This window comes from Taudactylus pleione, unplaced genomic scaffold (genome assembly GCF_031769625.1).
Source record: "Taudactylus pleione unplaced genomic scaffold, aTauple2 ptg001377l, whole genome shotgun sequence".
In the NCBI taxonomy this organism is placed as follows: Eukaryota; Metazoa; Chordata; class Amphibia; order Anura; family Myobatrachidae; genus Taudactylus; species Taudactylus pleione.
In genome coordinates this window covers 62259-88395 of record NW_028285777.1, presented here as the reverse complement: position 1 = coordinate 88395, position 26137 = coordinate 62259, and the positions used below count along the sequence as shown (strand labels likewise).

At 51.5% G+C, this 26137-nt stretch overlaps 1 protein-coding gene across 2 annotated transcripts in view; it reads right to left on the bottom strand.

Moving 5' to 3' along the window:
- Nucleotides 1-12967: 12967 nt before the first annotated feature.
- The window catches only part of LRRC51 (leucine rich repeat containing 51), a 46488-nt gene continuing 33318 nt past the window's right edge, over nt 12968-26137 (bottom strand). For both annotated transcript variants that reach the window (XM_088463443.1, XM_088463444.1), the window contains 3 exons: nt 16000-16205; nt 15366-15514; nt 12968-14395 (listed from right to left, as the gene is read on the bottom strand). In XM_088463443.1, coding sequence (XP_088319569.1) covers nt 14257-14395; nt 15366-15514; nt 16000-16205 — 494 coding nt within the window. In that variant the 3' untranslated portion in view covers nt 12968-14256. The remainder of the gene's footprint in view (nt 14396-15365; nt 15515-15999; nt 16206-26137) is intronic.

The following is a 26137-nucleotide window of genomic DNA, read 5'->3' as shown; positions in this document are numbered from 1 at the left end:
GATACGTAGTACACCCAGCACTGGCACTGATACGTAGTACACCCAGCACTGGCACTGATAAGTAGTACAGACACCTGGCACTGATACGTAGCCCAGACACCCAGCACTGATATGTGTAGCCCAGAGACCCGGCACTGGCACAGACACCCAGCACTGGCACTGATACGTGTAGCACAGACACCCAGCACTGGCACTGATACGTAGTACACCCAGCACTGGCACTGATATGTGTAGCCCAGAGACCCGGCACTGGCACAGACACCCAGCACTGGCACTGATACGTGTAGCACAGACACCCAGCACTGGCACTGATACGTAGTACACCCAGCACTGGCACTGATACGTGAAGCACAGACACCCAGCACTGGCACTGATACGTAGTACACCCAGCACTGGCACTGATACGTAGTACAGACACCCAGCACTGGCACTGATACGTAGCACAGACACCCAGCACTGATACGTGTAGCCAAGACACCCGGCACTGGCACTGATACGTGTAGCACAGACACCCAGCACTGGCACTGATACGTGTAGCACAGACACCCAGCACTGGCAGTGATACGTGTAGCACAGACACCCAGCACTGGCACTGATACGTGTAGCACAGACACCCGGCCCTGGCACTGATACGTAGTACAGACACCCGGCACTGATATGTGTAGTACAGACACCCAGCACTGGCACTGATACATGTAGCACAGACACCCAGCACTGGCACTGATACGTGTAGCACAGACACCCAGTACTGGCACTGATAAGTGTAGCACAGGCACCCAGCACTGGCACTGATATGTAGTACAGACACCCGGCACTGGCACTGATACGTGTAGCACAGACACCCGGCACTGATACGTGTAGCACAGACACCCGGCACTGGCACTGATACGTAGTACAGACACCCAGCACTGGCACTGATATGTGTAGTACAGACACCCAGCACTGGCACTGATACGTGTAGCACAGACACCCAGCACTGGCACGGATACGTGTAGCACAGACACCCAGCACTGGCACTGATGCGTGTAGCACAGACACCCGGCACTGATACGTGTAGTACAGACACCCAGCACTGGCACTGACACCCAGCACTGGCACTATGTGTTGCACAGACACCCAGCACTGATAACTGTAGCCCAGACACCCGGCACTGGCACAGACACCCAGCACTGGCACTGATACGTGTAGCACAGACACCCAGCACTGGCACTGATACGTAGTACACCCAGCACTGGCACTGATACGTGTAGCACAGACACCCAGCACTGGCACTGATACGTAGTACACCCAGCACTGGCACTGATACGTGTAGCACACCCAGCCACTGGCACTGATACGTAGTACACCCAGCACTGGCACTGATACGTGTAGCACAGACACCCAGCACTGGCACTGATACATAGTACACCCAGCACTGGCACTGATACATGTAGCACAGACACCCAGCACTGGCACTGATACGTAGTACACCCAGCACTGGCACTGATACGTGTAGCACAGATACCCAGCACTGGCACTGATACGTAATACACCCAGCACTGGCACTGATACGTAGTACAGACACCCAGCACTGGCACTGATACGTGTAGCCCAGACACCCGGCACTGGCACTGATACGTAGTACACCCAGCACTGGCACTGATACGTAGTACACCCAGCACTGGCACTGATACGTGTAGCACAGATACCCAGCACTGGCACTGATACGTAATACACCCAGCACTGGCACTGATACGTAGTACAAACACCCAGCACTGGCACTGCTACGTGAAGCACAGACACCCAGCACTGGCACTGATACGTAGTACACCCAGCACTGGCACTGATACGTAGTACAGACACCCAGCACTGGCACTGATAGGTAGCACAGACACCCAGCACTGATACGTGTAGCCCAGACACCCGGCACTGGCACTGATACGTGTAGCACAGACACCCAGCACTGGCACTGATACGTGTAGCACAGACACCCAGCACTGGCAGTGATACGTGTAGCACAGACACCCAGCACTGGCACTGATACGTGTAGCACAGACACCCGGCCCTGGCACTGATACGTAGTACAGACACCCGGCACTGATATGTGTAGTACAGACACCCAGCACTGGCACTGATACATGTAGCACAGACACCCAGCACTGGCACTGATAAGTGTAGCACAGGCACCCAGCACTGGCACTGATATGTAGTACAGACACCCGGCACTGGCACTGATACGTGTAGCACAGACACCCGGCACTGATACGTGTAGCACAGACACCCGGCACTGGCACTGATACGTAGTACAGACACCCAGCACTGGCACTGATATGTGTAGTACAGACACCCAGCACTGGCACTGATACGTGTAGCACAGACACCCAGCACTGGCACGGATACGTGTAGCACAGACACCCAGCACTGGCACTGATGCGTGTAGCACAGACACCCGGCACTGATACGTGTAGCCAAGACACCCGGCACTGGCACTGATACGTGTAGCACAGACACCCAGCACTGGCACTGATACGTGTAGCACAGACACCCAGCACTGGCAGTGATACGTGTAGCACAGACACCCAGCACTGGCACTGATACGTGTAGCACAGACACCCGGCCCTGGCACTGATACGTAGTACAGACACCCGGCACTGATATGTGTAGTACAGACACCCAGCACTGGCACTGATACATGTAGCACAGACACCCAGCACTGGCACTGATACGTGTAGCACAGACACCCAGTACTGGCACTGATAAGTGTAGCACAGGCACCCAGCACTGGCACTGATATGTAGTACAGACACCCGGCACTGGCACTGATACGTGTAGCACAGACACCCAGCACTGATACGTGTAGCACAGACACCCGGCACTGGCACTGATACGTAGTACAGACACCCAGCACTGGCACTGATATGTGTAGTACAGACACCCAGCACTGGCACTGATACGTGTAGCACAGACACCCAGCACTGGCACGGATACGTGTAGCACAGACACCCAGCACTGGCACTGATGCGTGTAGCACAGACACCCGGCACTGATACGTGTAGTACAGACACCCACCACTGGCACTGACACCCAGCACTGGCACTATGTGTTGCACAGACACCCAGCACTGATAACTGTAGCCCAGACACCCGGCACTGGCACAGACACCCAGCACTGGCACTGATATGTGTAGCACAGACACCCAGCACTGGCACTGATACGTAGTACACCCAGCACTGGCACTGATACGTGTAGCACAGACACCCAGCACTGGCACTGATACGTAGTACACCCAGCACTGGCACTGATACGTGTAGCACACCCAGCCACTGGCACTGATACGTAGTACACCCAGCACTGGCACTGATACGTGTAGCACAGACACCCAGCACTGGCACTGATACATAGTACACCCAGCACTGGCACTGATACATGTAGCACAGACACCCAGCACTGGCACTGATACGTAGTACACCCAGCACTGGCACTGATACGTGTAGCACAGATACCCAGCACTGGCACTGATACGTAGTACAGACACCCAGCACTGGCACTGATACGTGTAGCCCAGACACCCGGCACTGGCACTGATACGTAGTACACCCAGCACTGGCACTGATACGTAGTACACCCAGCACTGGCACTGATACGTGTAGCACAGATACCCAGCACTGGCACTGATACGTAATACACCCAGCACTGGCACTGATACGTAGTACAAACACCCAGCACTGGCACTGCTACGTGAAGCACAGACACCCAGCACTGGCACTGATACGTAGTACACCCAGCACTGGCACTGATACGTAGTACAGACACCCAGCACTGGCACTGATACGTAGCACAGACACCCAGCACTGATACGTGTAGCCCAGACACCCGGCACTGGCACTGATACGTGTAGCACAGACACCCAGCACTGGCACTGATACGTGTAGCACAGACACCCAGCACTGGCAGTGATACGTGTAGCACAGACACCCAGCACTGGCACTGATACGTGTAGCACAGACACCCGGCCCTGGCACTGATACGTAGTACAGACACCCGGCACTGATATGTGTAGTACAGACACCCAGCACTGGCACTGATACATGTAGCACAGACACCCAGCACTGGCACTGATAAGTGTAGCACAGACACCCAGTACTGGCACTGATAAGTGTAGCACAGGCACCCAGCACTGGCACTGATATGTAGTACAGACACCCGGCACTGGCACTGATACGTGTAGCACAGACACCCGGCACTGATACGTGTAGCACAGACACCCGGCACTGGCACTGATACGTAGTACAGACACCCAGCACTGGCACTGATATGTGTAGTACAGACACCCAGCACTGGCACTGATACGTGTAGCACAGACACCCAGCACTGGCACGGATACGTGTAGCACAGACACCCAGCACTGGCACTGATGCGTGTAGCACAGACACCCGGCACTGATACGTGTAGTACAGACACCCAGCACTGGCACTGACACCCAGCACTGGCACTATGTGTTGCACAGACACCCAGCACTGATAACTGTAGCCCAGACACCCGGCACTGGCACAGACACCCAGCACTGGCACTGATACGTGTAGCACAGATACCCAGCACTGGCACTGATACGTAATACACCCAGCACTGGCACTGATACGTAGTACAGACACCCAGCACTGGCACTGATACGTGTAGCCCAGACACCCGGCACTGGCACTGATACGTGTAGCACAGACACCCGGAACTGGCACAGACACCCAGCACTGGCACGTGTAGCACAGACACCCTGCACTGATACGTGTAGTACAGACACCCAGCACTGGCACTGATACATGTAGCACAGACACCCAGCACTGGCACTGATACGTGTAGCACAGACACCCAGTACTGGCACTGATAAGTGTAGCACAGGCACCCAGCACTGGCACTGATATGTAGTACAGACACCCGGCACTGGCACAGACACCCAGCACTGGCACGGATATGTGCAGCACAGACACCCAGCACTGATACGTGTAGCCCAGACACCCGGCACTGGCACAGATACCCAGCACTGGCACTGATACGTGTAGCACAGACACCCAGCACTGGCACTGATACGTGTAGCACAGACACCCGGCACTGATACGTGTAGTACAGACACCCAGCACTGGCACTGATACATGTAGCACAGACACCCAGCACTGGCACTGATACGTGTAGCACAGAGACCCAGCACTGGCACTGATACGTGTAGCACAGACACCCGGCACTGATACGTGTAGTACAGACACCCAGCACTGGCACTGATACATGTAGCACAGACACCCAGCACTGGCACTGATACGTGTAGCACAGACACCCAGCACTGGCAGTGATACGTACTACACCCAGCACTGGCACTGATACGTAGTACACCCAGCACTGGCACTGATAAGTAGTACAGACACCTAGCACTGGCACTGATACGTAGCCCAGACACCCAGCACTGATACGTGTAGCCCAGACACCCGGCACTGATACGTGTAGCACAGACACCCAGCACTGGCACTGATACGTGTAGCACAGACACCCAGCACTGGCAGTGATACGTGTAGCACAGACACCCAGCACTGGCACTGATACGTGTAGCACAGACACCCGGCCCTGGCACTGATACGTAGTACAGACACCCGGCACTGATATGTGTAGTACAGACACCCAGCACTGGCACTGATACATGTAGCACAGACACCCAGCACTGGCACTGATAAGTGTAGCACAGACACCCAGTACTGGCACTGATAAGTGTAGCACAGGCACCCAGCACTGGCACTGATATGTAGTACAGACACCCGGCACTGGCACTGATACGTGTAGCACAGACACCCGGCACTGATACGTGTAGCACAGACACCCGGCACTGGCACTGATACGTAGTACAGACACCCAGCACTGGCACTGATATGTGTAGTACAGACACCCAGCACTGGCACTGATACGTGTAGCACAGACACCCAGCACTGGCACGGATACGTGTAGCACAGACACCCAGCACTGGCACTGATGCGTGTAGCACAGACACCCGGCACTGATACGTGTAGTACAGACACCCAGCACTGGCACTGACACCCAGCACTGGCACTATGTGTTGCACAGACACCCAGCACTGATAACTGTAGCCCAGACACCCGGCACTGGCACAGACACCCAGCACTGGCACTGATACGTGTAGCACAGATACCCAGCACTGGCACTGATACGTAATACACCCAGCACTGGCACTGATACGTAGTACAGACACCCAGCACTGGCACTGATACGTGTAGCCCAGACACCCGGCACTGGCACTGATACGTGTAGCACAGACACCCGGAACTGGCACAGACACCCAGCACTGGCACGTGTAGCACAGACACCCGGCACTGATACGTGTAGTACAGACACCCAGCACTGGCACTGATACATGTAGCACAGACACCCAGCACTGGCACTGATACGTGTAGCACAGACACCCAGTACTGGCACTGATAAGTGTAGCACAGGCACCCAGCACTGGCACTGATATGTAGTACAGACACCCGGCACTGGCACAGACACCCAGCACTGGCACGGATATGTGCAGCACAGACACCCAGCACTGATACGTGTAGCCCAGACACCCGGCACTGGCACAGATACCCAGCACTGGCACTGATACGTGTAGCACAGACACCCAGCACTGGCACTGATACGTGTAGCACAGACACCCGGCACTGATACGTGTAGTACAGACACCCAGCACTGGCACTGATACATGTAGCACAGACACCCAGCACTGGCACTGATACGTGTAGCACAGAGACCCAGCACTGGCACTGATACGTGTAGCACAGACACCCGGCACTGATACGTGTAGTACAGACACCCAGCACTGGCACTGATACATGTAGCACAGACACCCAGCACTGGCACTGATACGTGTAGCACAGACACCCAGCACTGGCAGTGATACGTACTACACCCAGCACTGGCACTGATACGTAGTACACCCAGCACTGGCACTGATAAGTAGTACAGACACCTAGCACTGGCACTGATACGTAGCCCAGACACCCAGCACTGATACGTGTAGCCCAGACACCCGGCACTGGCACAGACACCCAGCACTGGCACTGATACGTGTAGCACAGACACCCAGCACTGGCACTGATACGTAGTACACCCAGCACTGGCACTGATACGTGTAGCACAGACACCCAGCACTGGCACTGATACGTAGTACACCCAGCACTGGCACTGATACGTGTAGCCCAGACACCCGGCACTGGCACTGATACGTGTAGCACAGACACCCAGCACTGGCACTGATACGTGTAGCACAGACACCCAGCACTGGCACAGACACCCAGCACTGATACGTGTAGCCCAGACACCCGGCGCTGGCACTTATACGTGTAGCACAGGCACCCAGCACTGGCACTGATACGTGTAGTACAGACACCCAGCACTGGCACTGATTCGTAGTACAGACAGACACCCAGCACTGGCACTGATTCGTAGTACAGATAGACACCCAGCACTGGCACTGATATGTGTAGTACAGACACCCAGCGCTGGCACTGATACGTGTAGCACAGACACCCAGCACTGGCACTGATACGTGTAGCACAGACACCCAGCACTGGCAGGGATACGTGTAGCACAGACACCCAGCACTGGCACTGATATGTGTAGCACAGACACCCAGCGCTGGCACTGATACGTGTAGCACAGACACCCAGCGCTGGCACTGATACGTGTAGCTCAGACACCCAGCGCTGGCACTGGTACGTGTAGCGCAGACACCCGGCGCTGGCACTGATACGTGTAGCTCAGACACCCAGCGCTGGCACTGGTACGTGTAGCGCAGACACCCGGCGCTGGCACTGATACGTGTAGCACAGACGCCCAGCGCTGGCACTGATACGTGTAGCGCAGACACCCGGCACTGGCACTGATACGTAGTACAGACACCCAGCACTAGCACTGATACGTGTAGCACAGACAACCAGAACTGGCACTGATACGTGTAGCACAGAAACCCAGCACTGGCACTGATACATAGTACAGATGCGATTTAATGACAGATGGTGCTATATATAGCACTGGATGAACTATACTGTACAGAAACGCTAGTACAGACTGTATGTGTCAGTGTTTTATTGTTTGTACAATATCAGCCTATGGCAGAACATGTAACATTATAATATATAACAGAGGGAATGTCAGTATTCTGGTGGAGATGTGACTACAGGATTATTTCTCACATTAATACACGCTCTTCACTATATGGTGTAATCCTTTATATCATCTGAACGATACATACAGAGAACTTATTCCTAAGAAACCAGATGTACATGTAATAATAGTAATAGCCATAGACCCCTCTCCCCAACATGTCTTCTTTATCCCTGGAATTTACCTACAGATCTTCCCACACCCATTCCTGCCCATCACCAGGGAGGAGCACCTGCCACAGAGGGACAATGGGCAGCAGAGAGGAGCACCTGCCAGAGAGGGACAATGGGCAGCAGAGAGGAGCACCTGCCACAGTGGGACAATGGGCAGCAGAGAGGAGCACCTCCCACAGAGGGACAATGGGCAGCAGAGAGGAGCCCCTGCCACAGAGGGACAATGGGCAGCAGTGAGGAGCACCTGCCACAGAGGGACAATGGGCAGCAGAGAAGAGCCCCTGCCACAGAGGGACAATGGGCAGCAGAGAGGAGCACTGCCACAGAGGGACAATGGGCAGCAGAGAGGAGCCCCTGTCACAGAGGGACAATGGGCAGCAGAGAGGAGCCCCTGCCACAGAGGGACAATGGGCAGCAGAGAGGAGCCCCTGCCACAGAGGGACAATGGGCAGCAGAGAGGAGCCCCTGTCACAGAGGGACAATGGGCAGCAGAGAGGAGCACTGCCACAGAGGGACAATGGGCAGCAGAGAGGAGCCCCTGCCACAGTGGGACAATGGGCAGCAGAGAGGAGCACCTCCCACAGAGGGACAATGGGCAGCAGAGAGGAGCCCCTGCCACAGAGGGACAATGGGCAGCAGAGAGGAGCCCCTGCCACAGTGGGACAATGAGCAGCAAGGAGGAGCCCTGCCACAGAGGGACAATGGGCAGCAGAGAGGAGCACCTGCCACAGAGGGACAATGGGCAGCAGAGAGGTGCCCCTGCCACAGTGGGACAATGAGCAGCAGAGAGGAGCCCCTGCCACAGAGGGACAATGAGCAGCAGAGAGGAGCACTGCCACAAATAGGGACAATGAGCAGCAAGGAGGTGCCCCTGCCACAGAGGGACAATGGGCAGCAGAGAGGAGCCCCTGCCACAGAGGGACAATGTGCAGCAGAGAGGAGCCCCTGCCACAGAGGAACAATGGGCAGCAGAGAGGTACTGGCTTCATGCTCGTAGATACCCGCAACAACATCCCCAGACACGGACCAGGACCAGGTCAGAATGAGGGGGGGTTTGGTATCAGACTGCACTTCTACTGAATGTGACAGAAGGTTACAGCGGACAACTGCAGCTCACACATCAGATCCAGGACCTTAATATAGATCTATAAACATGACACACTCTGGTGAGCCAACGCAAGAGCAGCAGCTGTTAATTCCTCAGAGACCATCAGATGAGACAGCCGGATGGGGAGATGGTAGGACACAAAGCCGTACTTCCCGGAATGTGTCATCCAGGTTGTATCAGCAGCTGGAAACACAGCACTGTGACGTGTCCATGACAGCTGAGTGTCACTACTGTCCCGGCTCTCCCATGACAGCTGAGTGTCACTACTGTCCCCGCTCTCCCATGACAGCCGAGTGTCACTACTGTCCCGGGTCTCCCATGACAGCTGAGAGTCACTACTGTCCCAGCTCTCCCATGACAGCTGAGTGTCACTATCTTGTCGGGTCTCCCATGACAGCTGAGTCACTACTGTCCCGGGTCTCCCATGACAGCTGAGTGTCGCTACTGTCCCGGGTCTCACATGACAGCTGAGTGTCACTACTGTCCCGGGTCTCCCATGACAGCTGAGTGTCGCTACTGTCCCGGGTCTCACATGACAGCTGAGTGTCGCTACTGTCCCGGGTCTCCCATGACAGCTGAGTGTCACTACTGTCCCGGGTCTCCCATGACAGCTGAGTGTCGCTACTGTCCCGGGTCTCCCATGACAGCTGAGTGTCACTACTGTCCCGGGTCTCCCATGACAGCTGAGTGTCGCTACTGTCCCGGGTCTCCCATGACAGCTGAGTACTGTGGCGGCTCTCCCATGACAGCTGAGTGTCACTACTGTCCCGGGTCTCTCATGATAGCTGAGTGTCACTACTGTCCCGGCTCTCCCATGACAGCTGAGTGTCACTACTGTCCCGGGTCTCTCATGATAGCTGAGTGTCACTACTGTCCCGGGTCTCCCATGATAGCGGAGTGTCACTACTGTCCCGGGTCTCTCATGATAGCTGAGTGTCACTACTGTCCCGGGTCTCACATGACAGCCGAGTGTCACTACTGTCCCGGGTCTCTAATGACAGCAGAGTGTCACTACTGTCCCGGCTCTCCCATGACAGCCGAGTGTCACTACTGTCCCGGCTCTCCCATGACAGCTGAGTGTCACTACTGTCCCGGCTCTCCCATGACAGCTGAGTGTCACTACTGTCCCGGGTCTCTCATGATAGCTGAGTGTCACTACTGTCCCGGGTCTCCCATGACAGCTGAGTGTCACTACTGTCCCGGGTCTCCCATGACAGCTGAGTGTCACTACTGTCCCGGGTCTCCCATGACAGCTGAGTGTTACTACTGTCCCGGCTCTCCCATGACAGCTGAGTGTCACTACTGTCCCGGCTCTCCCATGACAGCTGAGTGTCACTACTGTCCCGGGTCTCCCATGACAGCTGAGTGTCACTACTGTCCCAGCTCTCCCATGACAGCTGAGTGTCACTACTGTCCCGGGTCTCACATGACAGCTCAGTGTCACTACTGTCCCGGTTCTCACATGACAGCCGAGTGTCACTACTGTCCCGGGTCTCCAATGACAGCTGAGTGTCACTACTGTCCCGGCTCTCCCATGACAGCCGAGTGTCACTACTGTCCCGGGTCTCCCATGACAGCTGAGTGTCACTACTGTCCCGGCTCTCCCTTGACAGCCGAGTGTCACTACTGTCCCGGGTCTCCCATGACAGCTGAGTGTCACTACTGTCCCGGCTCTCCCATGACAGCTGAGTGTCGCTACTGTCCCGGGTCTCTCATGATAGCTGAGTGTCACTACTGTCCCGGGTCTCCCATGACAGCTGAGTGTCACTACTGTCCCGGGTCTCCCATGACAGCTGAGTGTCACTACTGTCCCGGGTCTCCCATGACAGCTGAGTGTCACTATTGTCCCGGCTCTCCCATGACAGCTGAGTGTCACTATTGTCCCGGGTCTCCCATGACAGCTGAGTGTCACTACTGTCCCGGGTCTCTCATGACAGCTCAGTGTCACTACTGTCCCGGGTCTCACATGACAGCCGAGTGTCACTACTGTCCCGGGTCTCTCATGATAGCTGAGTGTCACTACTGTCCCGGGTCTCCCATGACAGCCGAGTGTCACTACTGTCCCGGGTCTCTAATGACAGCTGAGTGTCACTACTGTCCCGGCTCTCCCATGACAGCTGAGTGTCGCTACTGTCCCGGGTCTCACATGACAGCCGAGTGTCACTACTGTCCCGGGTCTCCCATGACAGCTGAGTGTCACTATTGTCCCGGGTCTCCCATGACAGCTGAGTGTCACTATTGTCCCGGCTCTCCCATGACAGCTGAGTGTCACTACTGTCCCGGGTCTCCCATGACAGCTGAGTGTCGCTACTGTCCCGGGTCTCCCATGACAGCTGAGTGTCACTACTGTCCCGGGTCTCCCATGACAGCTGAGTGTCGCTACTGTCCCGGGTCTCCCATGACAGCTGAGTACTGTGGCGGCTCTCCCATGACAGCTGAGTGTCACTACTGTCCCGGGTCTCTCATGATAGCTGAGTGTCACTACTGTCCCGGCTCTCCCATGACAGCTGAGTGTCACTACTGTCCCGGGTCTCTCATGATAGCTGAGTGTCACTACTGTCCCGGGTCTCCCATGATAGCGGAGTGTCACTACTGTCCCGGGTCTCTCATGATAGCTGAGTGTCACTACTGTCCCGGGTCTCACATGACAGCCGAGTGTCACTACTGTCCCGGGTCTCTAATGACAGCAGAGTGTCACTACTGTCCCGGCTCTCCCATGACAGCCGAGTGTCACTACTGTCCCGGGTCTCCCATGACAGCTGAGTGTCACTACTGTCCCGGCTCTCCCATGACAGCTGAGTGTCACTACTGTCCCGGGTCTCTCATGATAGCTGAGTGTCACTACTGTCCCGGGTCTCCCATGACAGCTGAGTGTCACTACTGTCCCGGGTCTCCCATGACAGCTGAGTGTCACTACTGTCCCGGGTCTCCCATGACAGCTGAGTGTTACTACTGTCCCGGCTCTCCCATGACAGCTGAGTGTCACTACTGTCCCGGCTCTCCCATGACAGCTGAGTGTCACTACTGTCCCGGGTCTCCCATGACAGCTGAGTGTCACTACTGTCCCAGCTCTCCCATGACAGCTGAGTGTCACTACTGTCCCGGGTCTCACATGACAGCTCAGTGTCACTACTGTCCCGGTTCTCACATGACAGCCGAGTGTCACTACTGTCCCGGGTCTCCAATGACAGCTGAGTGTCACTACTGTCCCGGCTCTCCCATGACAGCCGAGTGTCACTACTGTCCCGGGTCTCCCATGACAGCTGAGTGTCACTACTGTCCCGGCTCTCCCTTGACAGCCGAGTGTCACTACTGTCCCGGGTCTCCCATGACAGCTGAGTGTCACTACTGTCCCGGCTCTCCCATGACAGCTGAGTGTCGCTACTGTCCCGGGTCTCTCATGATAGCTGAGTGTCGCTACTGTCCCGGGTCTCCCATGACAGCTGAGTGTCACTACTGTCCCGGGTCTCCCATGACAGCTGAGTGTCACTACTGTCCCGGGTCTCCCATGACAGCTGAGTGTCACTATTGTCCCGGCTCTCCCATGACAGCTGAGTGTCACTACTGTCCCGGCTCTCCCATGACAGCTGAGTGTCACTACTGTCCCGGGTCTCTCATGACAGCTGAGTGTCACTACTGTCCCGGGTCTCCCATGACAGCTGAGTGTCACTACTGTCCCGGGTCTCACATGACAGCTCAGTGTCACTACTGTCCCGGGTCTCACATGACAGCCGAGTGTCACTACTGTCCCGGGTCTCTCATGATAGCTGAGTGTCACTACTGTCCCGGGTCTCACATGACAGCCGAGTGTCACTACTGTCCCGGGTCTCTAATGACAGCTGAGTGTCACTACTGTCCCGGCTCTCCCATGACAGCCGAGTGTCACTACTGTCCCGGGTCTCTAATGACAGCTGAGTGTCACTACTGTCCCGGCTCTCCCATGACAGCTGAGTGTCGCTACTGTCCCGGGTCTCACATGACAGCCGAGTGTCACTACTGTCCCGGGTCTCCCATGACAGCTGAGTGTCACTATTGTCCCGGGTCTCCCATGACAGCTGAGTGTCACTATTGTCCCGGCTCTCCCATGACAGCTGAGTGTCACTATTGTCCCGGCTCTCCCATGACAGCTGAGTGTCACTACTGTCCCGGCTCTCCCATGACAGCTGAGTGTCGCTACTGTCCCGGGTCTCACATGACAGCCGAGTGTCACTACTGTCCCGGGTCTCCCATGACAGCTGAGTGTCACTACTGTCCCGGGTCTCACATGACAGCCGAGTGTCACTACTGTCCCGGGTCTCTCATGATAGCTGAGTGTCACTACTGTCCCGGCTCTCCCATGACAGCTGAGTGTCACTATTGTCCCGGCTCTCCCATGTCTTCTTTACTGATATAAAATCAGGACTCAAATCCCCACTATGTGCCGGATTCTCACACAAAACGCGGAGGATCTACGGATTTCCTGCAACTCTGGATCTCGCATGAAGGTTGCACCAGGGATAGTATCATGATGATACAACAGCAGATTGATACCTGACATTATATGCTACTACCCACAAACCCTGGCGATGTGAATACCCTACTCCCTAAATATGGATACTTATAAACAGAGGTTATTTTATTATAACATGTTCCCCTCTATAGGAAAGTCTCCAGCCTCTATGCCAGTCACGTGGCCTCCACATTTATTGCTCACAATGCCAGTGATGACGTAGTGTACGAGCCCTCCTGATACATCCAATCGCTGCGCCTCTGACCGCCGTGGGACTGGTGGCTGGTGGGAGAGTCGTCTCTGAGGCCTCACTCTTTCTTAGACTTACTGACACGTTTCGGTTTCACGTTCATCCGTTTCCACACATCAGCATTAACTCTGTCCTGCTTGGTGACAGCACTGAAATCCAGGGACTTGAGCTGTGTCAGGACAGACAGGATGTAGGACCTGTGGTGATAAAGAACACATAATACATTGAGGACCTCATTCAGAGTCGGTCGTAGCGGCCGCACGGTCGTACGCCACCGATGTTTGCTAAACTGCGCATGCGTAAAGTTCGCAATGCGCGTGTGCAAACTAGCCGCTACGATCAGAAATTTCTCTCTCCTTGAACACAGCCAGGTCGTTAGTTTGAGTGACAGGATGAGGCGTTTGTGGGTGGTAACAGGGGAAGGTGCTTGAAAACAGGGGAGTGGAGATCCGAACGCAGGCGTGCCTCATTATGCGAACGGCGTTTTATGGGAGTGCATAATTAACAAAGTAGCGTCATGGCACATGTGACATGGGAGGTTTGTAAACTGACTTGATCGTAGTGCTTAAGAGAGGGTATGGTCAACCTTAAGCTCTACAACCAGTTCCGATGGTTCCCGATGGTCTCGATTAATCCTTATATGGCCAGAGATGCCGTGTAATGCGTACGAGAAGGGGGCGTATTTTTTGGTCTTCCGGCCCCTTCCTCCCCTTGGTCGGCCAGCTAACGATCCGATCTTAAGGACGCAACTTGCGAGTGCATCATTTGCATATCCGGCCCCTTTTCCCGTACGACCGTGCGGCCGCAACGACCGACTCTGAATGAGGTCCTGAGTCTTAGATAGATAGATAGATAGATAGATAGATAGATACTATCTATCTATTTAAGGCTAACGCTGCTAACTAGTGGAACATAAATCTGCACAGTGCAAAATATCTATGGCGAGAACAACAGACTGTGACCACAACATAGAGGTCTGCTCCCTACTCCCGTTTCATTCCACTATATAAACGGGTTACACAAAAATAACACAGGGCCCTTTAAACATTTAGGTTAATAAATGACGGCAGGTGGTGACATCACTATGGTGTGATAAAAACATAATTTATGCCAGAATACCACCACATACATGTATCTTATAGCTCTACTGAATGTGGAGGGACTCACCTGTACCCCTTCTCTGCCTCGATGGGGTTACCATGCAGGGTGAGGCTCTTGAGGTTGGTAAGAGCTGCCAGTTTATCCACCTCGTCCAGGTGACTGATGCTGTTACCATGTAGGTTGAGGACGGACAGGTGACGGTACGAAGTCAGCACCTGCCCAAGTAAGAACCCAAAGATCATTATCACAGGCGAGTCACTACGGTGATGATTCCAATACAAGTTTGCTAACGTGAGCCCTTTACCTATACATAGGGGAGGCAGCCATTTTGTGGGTGGAGCCAAAATGACCAAGGCACAAAATGCTTCAGTGTTGTCCCTTGTTCCTGATGCATTTTACCCAATGAATGCCAGCTTCCACTGACAATGGGTACACTAAGATTCTATAATGTAGTAATATTCTAGCTATTTGTTGCAGAAATGCTTTTAATGACATATTTTGCAGTTTCCTTCATTGGCAGTCCTGAGAAGACCACATTCAAATATCATCTGTGTCGCTTTTAACTTATTTTCTAAGTGTGTCATCATACTGGGTAGCAGTGGTGGTCCTTTATATAAACTATACTACCCCAGACCCTCTTGCTAGCCTCATGCTGGTCAGCCCGGCGGTCCCAGATAAACTATCACATGCTCTCACTCACGGGGTCTATGTTGGGAAGGTCATTAAAGGACAGGTCTATCCAGCAGAGTTGCGTTGGGTCACTGATCAGTTTCTCCACCGCCTCGCCGAAGCCATGGAGGTCCGTCAGGGTGTTGTTGTTGAGTCGCAGTGCCTGGCTGAGTAGCTTTCCATTCTGACAGCGCTTTAAGGGTTTGGGACCCTCGCGGGGATCCTCTTGCAGAACATCTGTGAGGGGGCATCAGAGAACGTCAACATCGGCTAATGAGACAACAAAGGCCGGACACTGGCTGCACCTTACGTGGCGTCACCGGTCTCCTCTAATGCTCAGTGACATTATCTTGTGAACACTGTTGAAGGTTCGAGGACATTTGTCATCAGCATTCAGTGGAGGCAGCCATCTTGTCGGCTGGTCCACATAAGGGTGCAGTCTGACCAACGCTAAGTACAAGCGACATTGGTAGATTAATATCTTAACTTCCTCGAATCTGCTTCAACTCCCGTTGTCTGGTGCCTCCATTTGCCCATCAAAAACACCATAGATAAGGAATGAGGGTGCCCTGTAGTATTATCAGTGAAAGGTATAATTTATTCGGGGTATTACACACCTACCAGAATGGAGGCTTGGGCCACATTACCACAGCTTGCTGTACAGGTCAGCGACCGCTGCGCTGAGGGTCTTATGACGACCTGTTAGAATCCAGTCCCACCATACTGAACAGCAGCCATCCCAGGAGACCCCAAAAAGTCAATGATCTATAGGGCTAATCCCACCTCGCTCAGATACTCTGAGGCTCGGCCATTTAACCCTTAGTGAGTCTCCTCCATCGCCAGAAGACCATCCAGTCTAAAGATCGCTCCTTTTACTGGGGGTTTTACCGAGTGAGGGTCACAGGAAAAGTAATACTCCGGCATCGGGATGAAGTCAGGTTCCTGATGGTCAGAATGCCGACGATCACAGTACCGACAGCGGCAATTCGGCGGTCACAATCACTACAGTTTCATGCGGTAAGTATTAAGGTTAGGCACTAGGAGGAGGGTGGGTTAGGCTGTGGGAAGGGAAGATAAGGGTTAGGATGCGGGTGGGGACAATTAGGGTTAGACTGTGTGAGGGGTGGGTTAGGGATAGGATTGGGGTTAGTATTCTTACCAAAATCCGACGGGATGCCACTGTCGGTATTCTGACCATTGGCACTGTGACTAACGGGATCCTGTACCCAACCACTGGCATCTACATAATAACACCACAATCCTCTTTCTCCATTTCCGTGCGTGGATGCTAGGCGCACTTACACCCAGCTCATTACTTATATACGCCATAACCCGGGGACACGTTACTGCTCACTAGCAGTGATCACACTTACACCCAGCTCATTACTTATATACGCCATAACCAGGGGACACGTTACTGCTCACTTGCAGTAATCACACTTACACCCAGCTCATTACTTATATACGCCATAACCAGGGGACACGTTACTGCTCACTTGCAGTAATCACATTTACACCCAGCTCATTACTTATATACGCCATAACCAGGGACACGTTATTGCTCACTTGCAGTAATCACACTTACACCCAGCTCATTCCTTATATACGCCATAACCAGGGGACACGTTACTGCTCACTAGCAGTGATCACACTTACACCCAGCTCATTACTTATATACGCCATAACCAGGGGACACGTTACTGCTCACTAGCAGTAATCACACTTACACCCAGCTCATTACTTATATACGCCATAACCAGGGGACACGTTACTGCTCACTAGCAGTAATCACACTTACACCCAGCTCATTATTTATATACGCCATAACCAGGGGACACGTTACTGCTCACTAGCAGTAATCACACTTACACCCAGCTCATTACTTATATACGCCATAACCAGGGGACACGTTACTGCTCACTAGCAGTAATCACACTTACACCCAGCTCATTCCTTATATACGCCATAACCAGGGGACACGTTACTGCTCACTAGCAGTAATCACACTTACACCCAGCTCATTCCTTATACACGCCATAACCAGGGACACGTTACTGCTCACTAGCAGTAATCACACTTACACCCAGCTCATTACTTATATACGCCATAACCAGGGGACACGTTACTGCTCACTAGCAGTAATCACACTTACACCCAGCTCATTACTTATATACGCCATAACCAGGGGACACGTTACTGCTCACTAGCAGTAATCACACTTACACCCAGCTCATTACTTATATACGCCATAACCAGGGGACACGTTACTGCTCACTAGCAGTAATCACACTTACACCCAGCTCATTACTTATATACGCCATAACCAGGGGACACGTTACTGCTCACTAGCAGTAATCACACTTACACCCAGCTCATTACTTATATACGCCATAACCAGGGGACACGTTACTGCTCACTAGCAGTAATCACACTTACACCCAGCTCATTACTTATATACGCCATAACCAGGGGACACGTTACTGCTCACTAGCAGTAATCACACTTACAACCAGCTCATTACTTATATACGCCATAACCAGGGGACACGTTACTGCTCACTAGCAGTAATCACACTTACACCCAGCTCATTACTTATATACGCCATAACCAGGGGACACGTTACTGCTCACTTGCAGTAATCAAATTTACACCCAGCTCATTACTTATATACGCCATAACCAGGGACACATTATTGCTCACTAGCAGTAATCACACTTACACCCAGCTCATTCCTTATATACGCCATAACCAGGGGACACGTTACTGCTCACTAGCAGTGATCACACTTACACCCAGCTCATTACTTATATACGCCATAACCAGGGGACACGTTACTGCTCACTAGCAGTAATCACACTTACACCCAGCTCATTACTTATATACGCCATAACCAGGGACACGTTACTGCTCACTAGCAGTGATCACACTTACACCCAGCTCATTACTTATATACGCCATAACCAGGGGACACGTTACTGCTCACTAGCAGTAATCACACTTACACCCAGCTCATTACTTATATACGCCATAACCAGGGGACACGTTACTGCTCACTAGCAGTAATCACACTTACACCCAGCTCATTACTTATATACGCCATAACCAGGGGACACGTTACTGCTCACTAGCAGTAATCATACTTACACCCAGCTCATTACTTATATACGCCATAACCAGGGGACACGTTACTGCTCACTAGCAGTAATCACACTTACACCCAGCTCATTACTTATATACGCCATAACCAGGGGACACGTTACTGCTCACTAGCAGTAATAACACTTACACCCAGCTCATTCCTTATATACGCCATAACCAGGGGACACATTACTGCTCACTAGCAGTAATCACACTTACACCCAGCTCATTACTTATATACGCCATAACCAGGGGACACGTTACTGCTCACTAGCAGTAATCACACTTACACCCAGCTCACTACTTATATACGCCATAACCAGGGGACACGTTACTGCTCACTAGCTGTAATCACACTTACACCCAGCTCACTACTTATATACGCCATAACCAGGGGACACGTTACTGCTCACTAGCTGTAATCACACTTACACCCAGCTCACTACTTATATACGCCATAACCAGGGGACACGTTACTGCTCACTAGCAGTAATCACACTTACACCCAGCTCATTACTTATATACGCCATAACCAGGGGACACGTTACTGCTCACTAGCAGTAATCACACTTACACCCAGCTCATTACTTATATACGCCATAACCAGGGGACACATTACTGCTCACTAGCAGTAATCACACTTACACCCAGCTCATTACTTATATACGCCATAACCAGGGGACACGTTACTGCTCACTAGCAGTAATCACACTTACACCCAGCTCACTACTTATATACGCCATAACCAGGGGACACGTTACTGCTCACTAGCAGTAATCACACTTACACCCAGCTCATTACTTATATACGCCATAACCAGGGGACACGTTACTGCTCACTAGCAGTAATCACACTTACACCCACCTCATTCCTTATATACGCCATAACCAGGGGACACGTTACTGCTCACTAGCAGTAATCACACTTACACCCAGTCATTACTTATATACGCCATAACCAGGGGACACGTTACTGCTCACTAGCAGTAATCACACTTACACCCAGCTCATTACTTATATACGCCATAACCAGGGGACACGTTACTGCTCACTAGCAGTAATCACACTTACACCCAGCTCATTCCTTATACACGCCATAACCAGGGGATACGTTACTGCTCACTAGCAGTAATCACACTTACACCCAGCTCATTCCTTATACACGCCATAACCAGGGGACGCGTTACTGCTCACTAGCAGTAATCACACTTACACCCAGCTCATTCCTTATATACGCCATAACCAGGGGACACGTTACTGCTCACTAGCAGTAATCACACTTACACCCAGCTCATTCCTTATATACGCCATAACCAGGGGACACGTTACTGCTCACTAGCAGTAATCACACTTACACACAGCTCATTCCTTATATACGCCATAACCAGGGGACACGTTACTGCTCACTAGCAGTAATCACACTTACACACAGCTCATTATTTATATACGCCATAACCAGGGGACACGTTACTGCTCACTAGCAGTGATCACACTTACACCCAGCTCATTACTTATATACCCCATAACCAGGGGACACGTTACTGCTCACTAGCAGTAATCACACTTACACCCAGCTCACTACTTATATACGCCATAACCAGGGGACACGTTACTGCTCACTAGCAGTAATCACACCTACACCCAGCTCATTCCTTATATACGCCATAACCAGGGGACACGTTACTGCTCACTAGCAGTAATCACACTTACACCCAGCTCATTCCTTATATACGCCATAACCAGGGGACACGTTACTGCTCACTAGCAGTAATCACACTTACACCCAGCTCATTACTTATATACGCCATAACCAGGGGACACGTTACTGCTCACTAGCAGTAATCACACTTACACCCAGCTCACTACTTATATACGCCATAACCAGGGGACACGTTACTGCTCACTAGCAGTAATCACACTTACACCCAGCTCATTCCTTATATACGCCATAACCAGGGGACACGTTACTGCTCACTAGCAGTAATCACACTTACACCCAGCTCATTCCTTATATACGCCATAACCAGGGGACACGTTACTGCTCACTAGCAGTAATCACACTTACACCCAGCTCATTCCTTATATACGCCATAACCAGGGGACACGTTACTGCTCACTAGCAGTAATCACACTTACACCCAGCTCATTACTTATATACGCCATAACCAGGGGACACGTTACTGCTCACTAGCAGTAATCACACTTACACCCAGCTCACTACTTATATACGCCATAACCAGGGGACACGTTACTGCTCACTAGCAGTAATCACACCTACACCCAGCTCATTCCTTATATACGCCATAACCAGGGGACACGTTACTGCTCACTAGCAGTAATCACACTTACACCCAGCTCATTCCTTATATACGCCATAACCAGGGGACACGTTACTGCTCACTAGCAGTAATCACACTTACACCCAGCTCATTACTTATATACGCCATAACCAGGGGACACGTTACTGCTCACTAGCAGTAATCACACTTACACCCAGTCATTACTTATACACGCCATAACCAGGGGACACGTTACTGCTCACTAGCAGTAATCACACTTACACCCAGCTCATTACTTATATACGCCATAACCAGGGGACACGTTACTGCTCACTAGCAGTAATCACACTTACACCCAGTCATTACTTATATACGCCATAACCAGGGGATACGTTACTGCTCACTAGCAGTAATCATACTTACACCCACCTCATTCCTTATATACGCCATAACCAGGAGACACGTTACTGCTCACTAGCAGTAATCACACTTACACCCAGCTCATTACTTATATACGCCATAACCAGGGGACACGTTACTGCTCACTAGCAGTAATCACACTTACACCCAGCTCATTACTTATATACGCCATAACCAGGGGACACGTTACTGCTCACTAGCAGTAATCACACTTACACCCAGCTCATTCCTTATACACGCCATAACCAGGGGACACGTTACTGCTCACTAGCAGTAATCACACTTACACCCAGCTCATTCCTTATACACGCCATAACCAGGGGACACGTTACTGCTCACTAGCTGTAATCACACTTACACCCAGCTCATTCCTTATATACGCCATAACCAGGGGACACGTTACTGCTCACTAGCAGTAATCACACTCACACCCAGCTCATTCCTTATATACGCCATAACCAGGGGACACGTTACTGCTCACTAGCAGTAATCACACTTACACCCAGCTCATTCCTTATATACGCCATAACCAGGGGATACGTTACTGCTCACTAGCAGTGATCACACTTACACCCAGCTCATTACTTATATACCCCATAACCAGGGGACACGTTACTGCTCAATAGCAGTAATCACACTTACACCCAGCTCACTACTTATATACGCCATAACCAGGGGACACGTTACTGCTCACTAGCAGTAATCACACTTACACCCAGCTCATTCCTTATATACGCCATAACCAGGGGACACGTTACTGCTCACTAGCAGTAATCACACTTACACCCAGCTCATTCCTTATATACGCCATAACCAGGGGACACGTTACTGCTCACTAGCAGTAATCACACTTACACCCAGCTCATTACTTATATACGCCATAACCAGGGGACACGTTACTGCTCACTAGCAGTAATCACACTTACACCCAGCTCACTACTTATATACGCCATAACCAGGGGACACGTTACTGCTCACTAGCAGTAATCACACTTACACCCAGCTCATTACTTATATACGCCATAACCAGGGGACACGTTACTGCTCACTAGCAGTAATCACACTTACACCCAGCTCATTACTTATATACGCCATAACCAGGGGACACGTTACTGCTCACTAGCAGTAATCACACTTACACCCAGCTCATTCCTTATATACGCCATAACCAGGGGACACGTTACTGCTCACTAGCAGTAATCACACTTACACCCAGCTCATTCCTTATATACGCCATAACCAGGGGACACGTTACTGCTCACTAGCAGTAATCACACTTACACCCAGCTCATTACTTATATACGCCATAACCAGGGGACACGTTACTGCTCACTAGCAGTAATCACACTTACACCCAGCTCATTACTTATATACGCCATAACCAGGGGACACGTTACTGCTCACTAGCAGTAATCACACTTACACCCAGCTCATTACTTATACACGCCATAACCAGGGGACACGTTACTGCTCACTAGCAGTAATCACACTTACACCCAGCTCATTCCTTATACACGCCATAACCAGGGGACACGTTACTGCTCACTAGCAGTAATCACACCTACACCCAGCTCATTCCTTATATACGCCATAACCAGGGGACACGTTACTGCTCACTAGCAGTAATCACACTTACACCCAGCTCATTCCTTATATACGCCATAACCAGGGGACACGTTACTGGTCACTAGCAGTAATCACACTTACACCCAGCTCATTCCTTATATACGCCATAACCAGGGGACACGTTACTGGTCACTAGCAGTAATCACACTTACACCCAGGTCATTACTTATATACGCCATAACCAGGGGACACGTTACTGCTCACTAGCAGTAATCACACTTACACCCAGCTCATTCCTTATATACGCCATAACCAGGGGACACGTTACTGGTCACTAGCAGTAATCACACTTACACCCAGCTCATTCCTTATATACGCCATAACCAGGGGACACGTTACTGGTCACTAGCAGTAATCACACTTACACCCAGCTCATTACTTATATACGCCATAACCAGGGGACACGTTACTGCTCACTAGCAGTAATCACACTTACACCCAGCTCATTACTTATATACGCTATAACCAGGGGACACGTTACTGCTCACTAGCAGTAATCACACCTACACCCAGCTCATTACTTATATACGCCATAACCAGGGGACACGTTACTGCTCACTAGCAGTAATCACACTTACACCCAGCTCATTACTTATATACGCCATAACCAGGGGACACGTTACTGCTCACTAGCAGTAATCACACTTACACCCAGCTCATTCCTTATATACGCCATAACCAGGGGACACGTTACTGCTCACTAGCAGTAATCACACTTACACCCAGCTCATTCCTTATATACGCCATAACCAGGGGACACGTTACTGCTCACTAGCAGTAATCACACTTACACCCAGCTCATTACTTATATACGCCATAACCAGGGGACACGTTACTGCTCACTAGCAGTAATCACACTTACACCCAGCTCATTACTTATACACGCCATAACCAGGGGACACGTTACTGCTCACTAGCAGTAATCACACTTACACCCAGCTCATTCCTTATACACGCCATAACCAGGGGACACGTTACTGCTCACTAGCAGTAATCACACCTACACCCAGCTCATTCCTTATATACGCCATAACCAGGGGACACGTTACTGCTCACTAGCAGTAATCACACTTACACCCAGCTCATTCCTTATATACGCCATAACCAGGGGACACGTTACTGCTCACTAGCGGTAATCACACTTACACCCAGCTCATTCCTTATATACGCCATAACCAGGGGACACGTTACTGCTCACTAGCGGTAATCACACTTACACCCAGCTCATTCCTTATATACGCCATAACCAGGGGACACGTTACTGCTCACTAGCGGTAATCACACTTACACCCAGCTCATTACTTAAATACGCCATAACCAGGGGACACGTTACTGCTCACTAGCGGTAATCACACTTACACCCAGCTCATTCCTTATATACGCCATAACCAGGGGACACGTTACTGCTCACTAGCGGTAATCACACTTACACCCAGCTCATTCCTTATATACGCCATAACCAGGGGACACGTTACTGCTCACTAGCAGTAATCACACCTACACCCAGCTCATTACTTATATACGCCATAACCAGGGGACACGTTACTGCTCACTAGCTGTAATCACACCTACACCCAGCTCATTCCTTATATACGCCATAACCAGGGGACACGTTACTGCTCACTAGCGGTAATCACACTTACACCCAGCTCACTACTTATATACGCCATAACCAGGGACACGTTACTGCTCACTAGCGGTAATCACACCTACACCCAGCTCATTCCTTATATACGCCATAACCAGGGGACACGTTACTGCTCACTAGCAGTAATCACACCTACACCCAGCTCATTCCTTATATACGCCATAACCAGGGACACGTTACTGCTCACTAGCGGTAATCACACCTACACCCAGCTCATTCCTTATATACGCCATAACCAGGGGACACGTTACTGCTCACTAGCGGTAATCACATCTACACCCAGCTCATTACTTATATACGCCATAACCAGGGGACACGTTACTGCTCACTAGCAGTAATAACACTTACACCCAGCTCATTACTTATATACGCCATAACCAGGGGACACGTTACTGCTCACTAGCAGTAATCACACTTACACCCAGCTCATTCCTTATATACGCCATAACCAGGGGACACGTTACTGCTCACTAGCAGTAATCACACTTACACCCAGCTCATTCCTTATATACGCCATAACCAGGGGACACGTTACTGCTCACTAGCAGTAATCACACTTACACCCAGCTCATTCCTTATATACGCCATAACCAGGGGACACGTTACTGCTCATTAGCAGTAATCACACTTACACCCAGCTCATTACTTATATACGCCATAACCAGGGGACACGTTACTGCTCACTAGCAGTAATCACACTTACACCCAGCTCATTCCTTATATACGCCATAACCAGGGACACATTACTGCTCACTAGCAGTAATCACACTTACACCCAGCTCACTACTTATATACGCCATAACCAGGGGATACTATACTGCTCACTAGCAGTAATCACACTTACACCCAGCTCACTACTTATATACGCTATAACCAGGGGACACGTTACTGCTCACTAGCAGTAATCACACTTACACCCAGCTCATTACTTATATACGCTATAACCGGGGGACACGTTACTGCTCACTAGCTGTAATCACACTTACACCCAGCTCATTACTTATATACGCTATAACCGGGGGACACGTTACTGCTCACTAGCAGTAATCACACTTACAC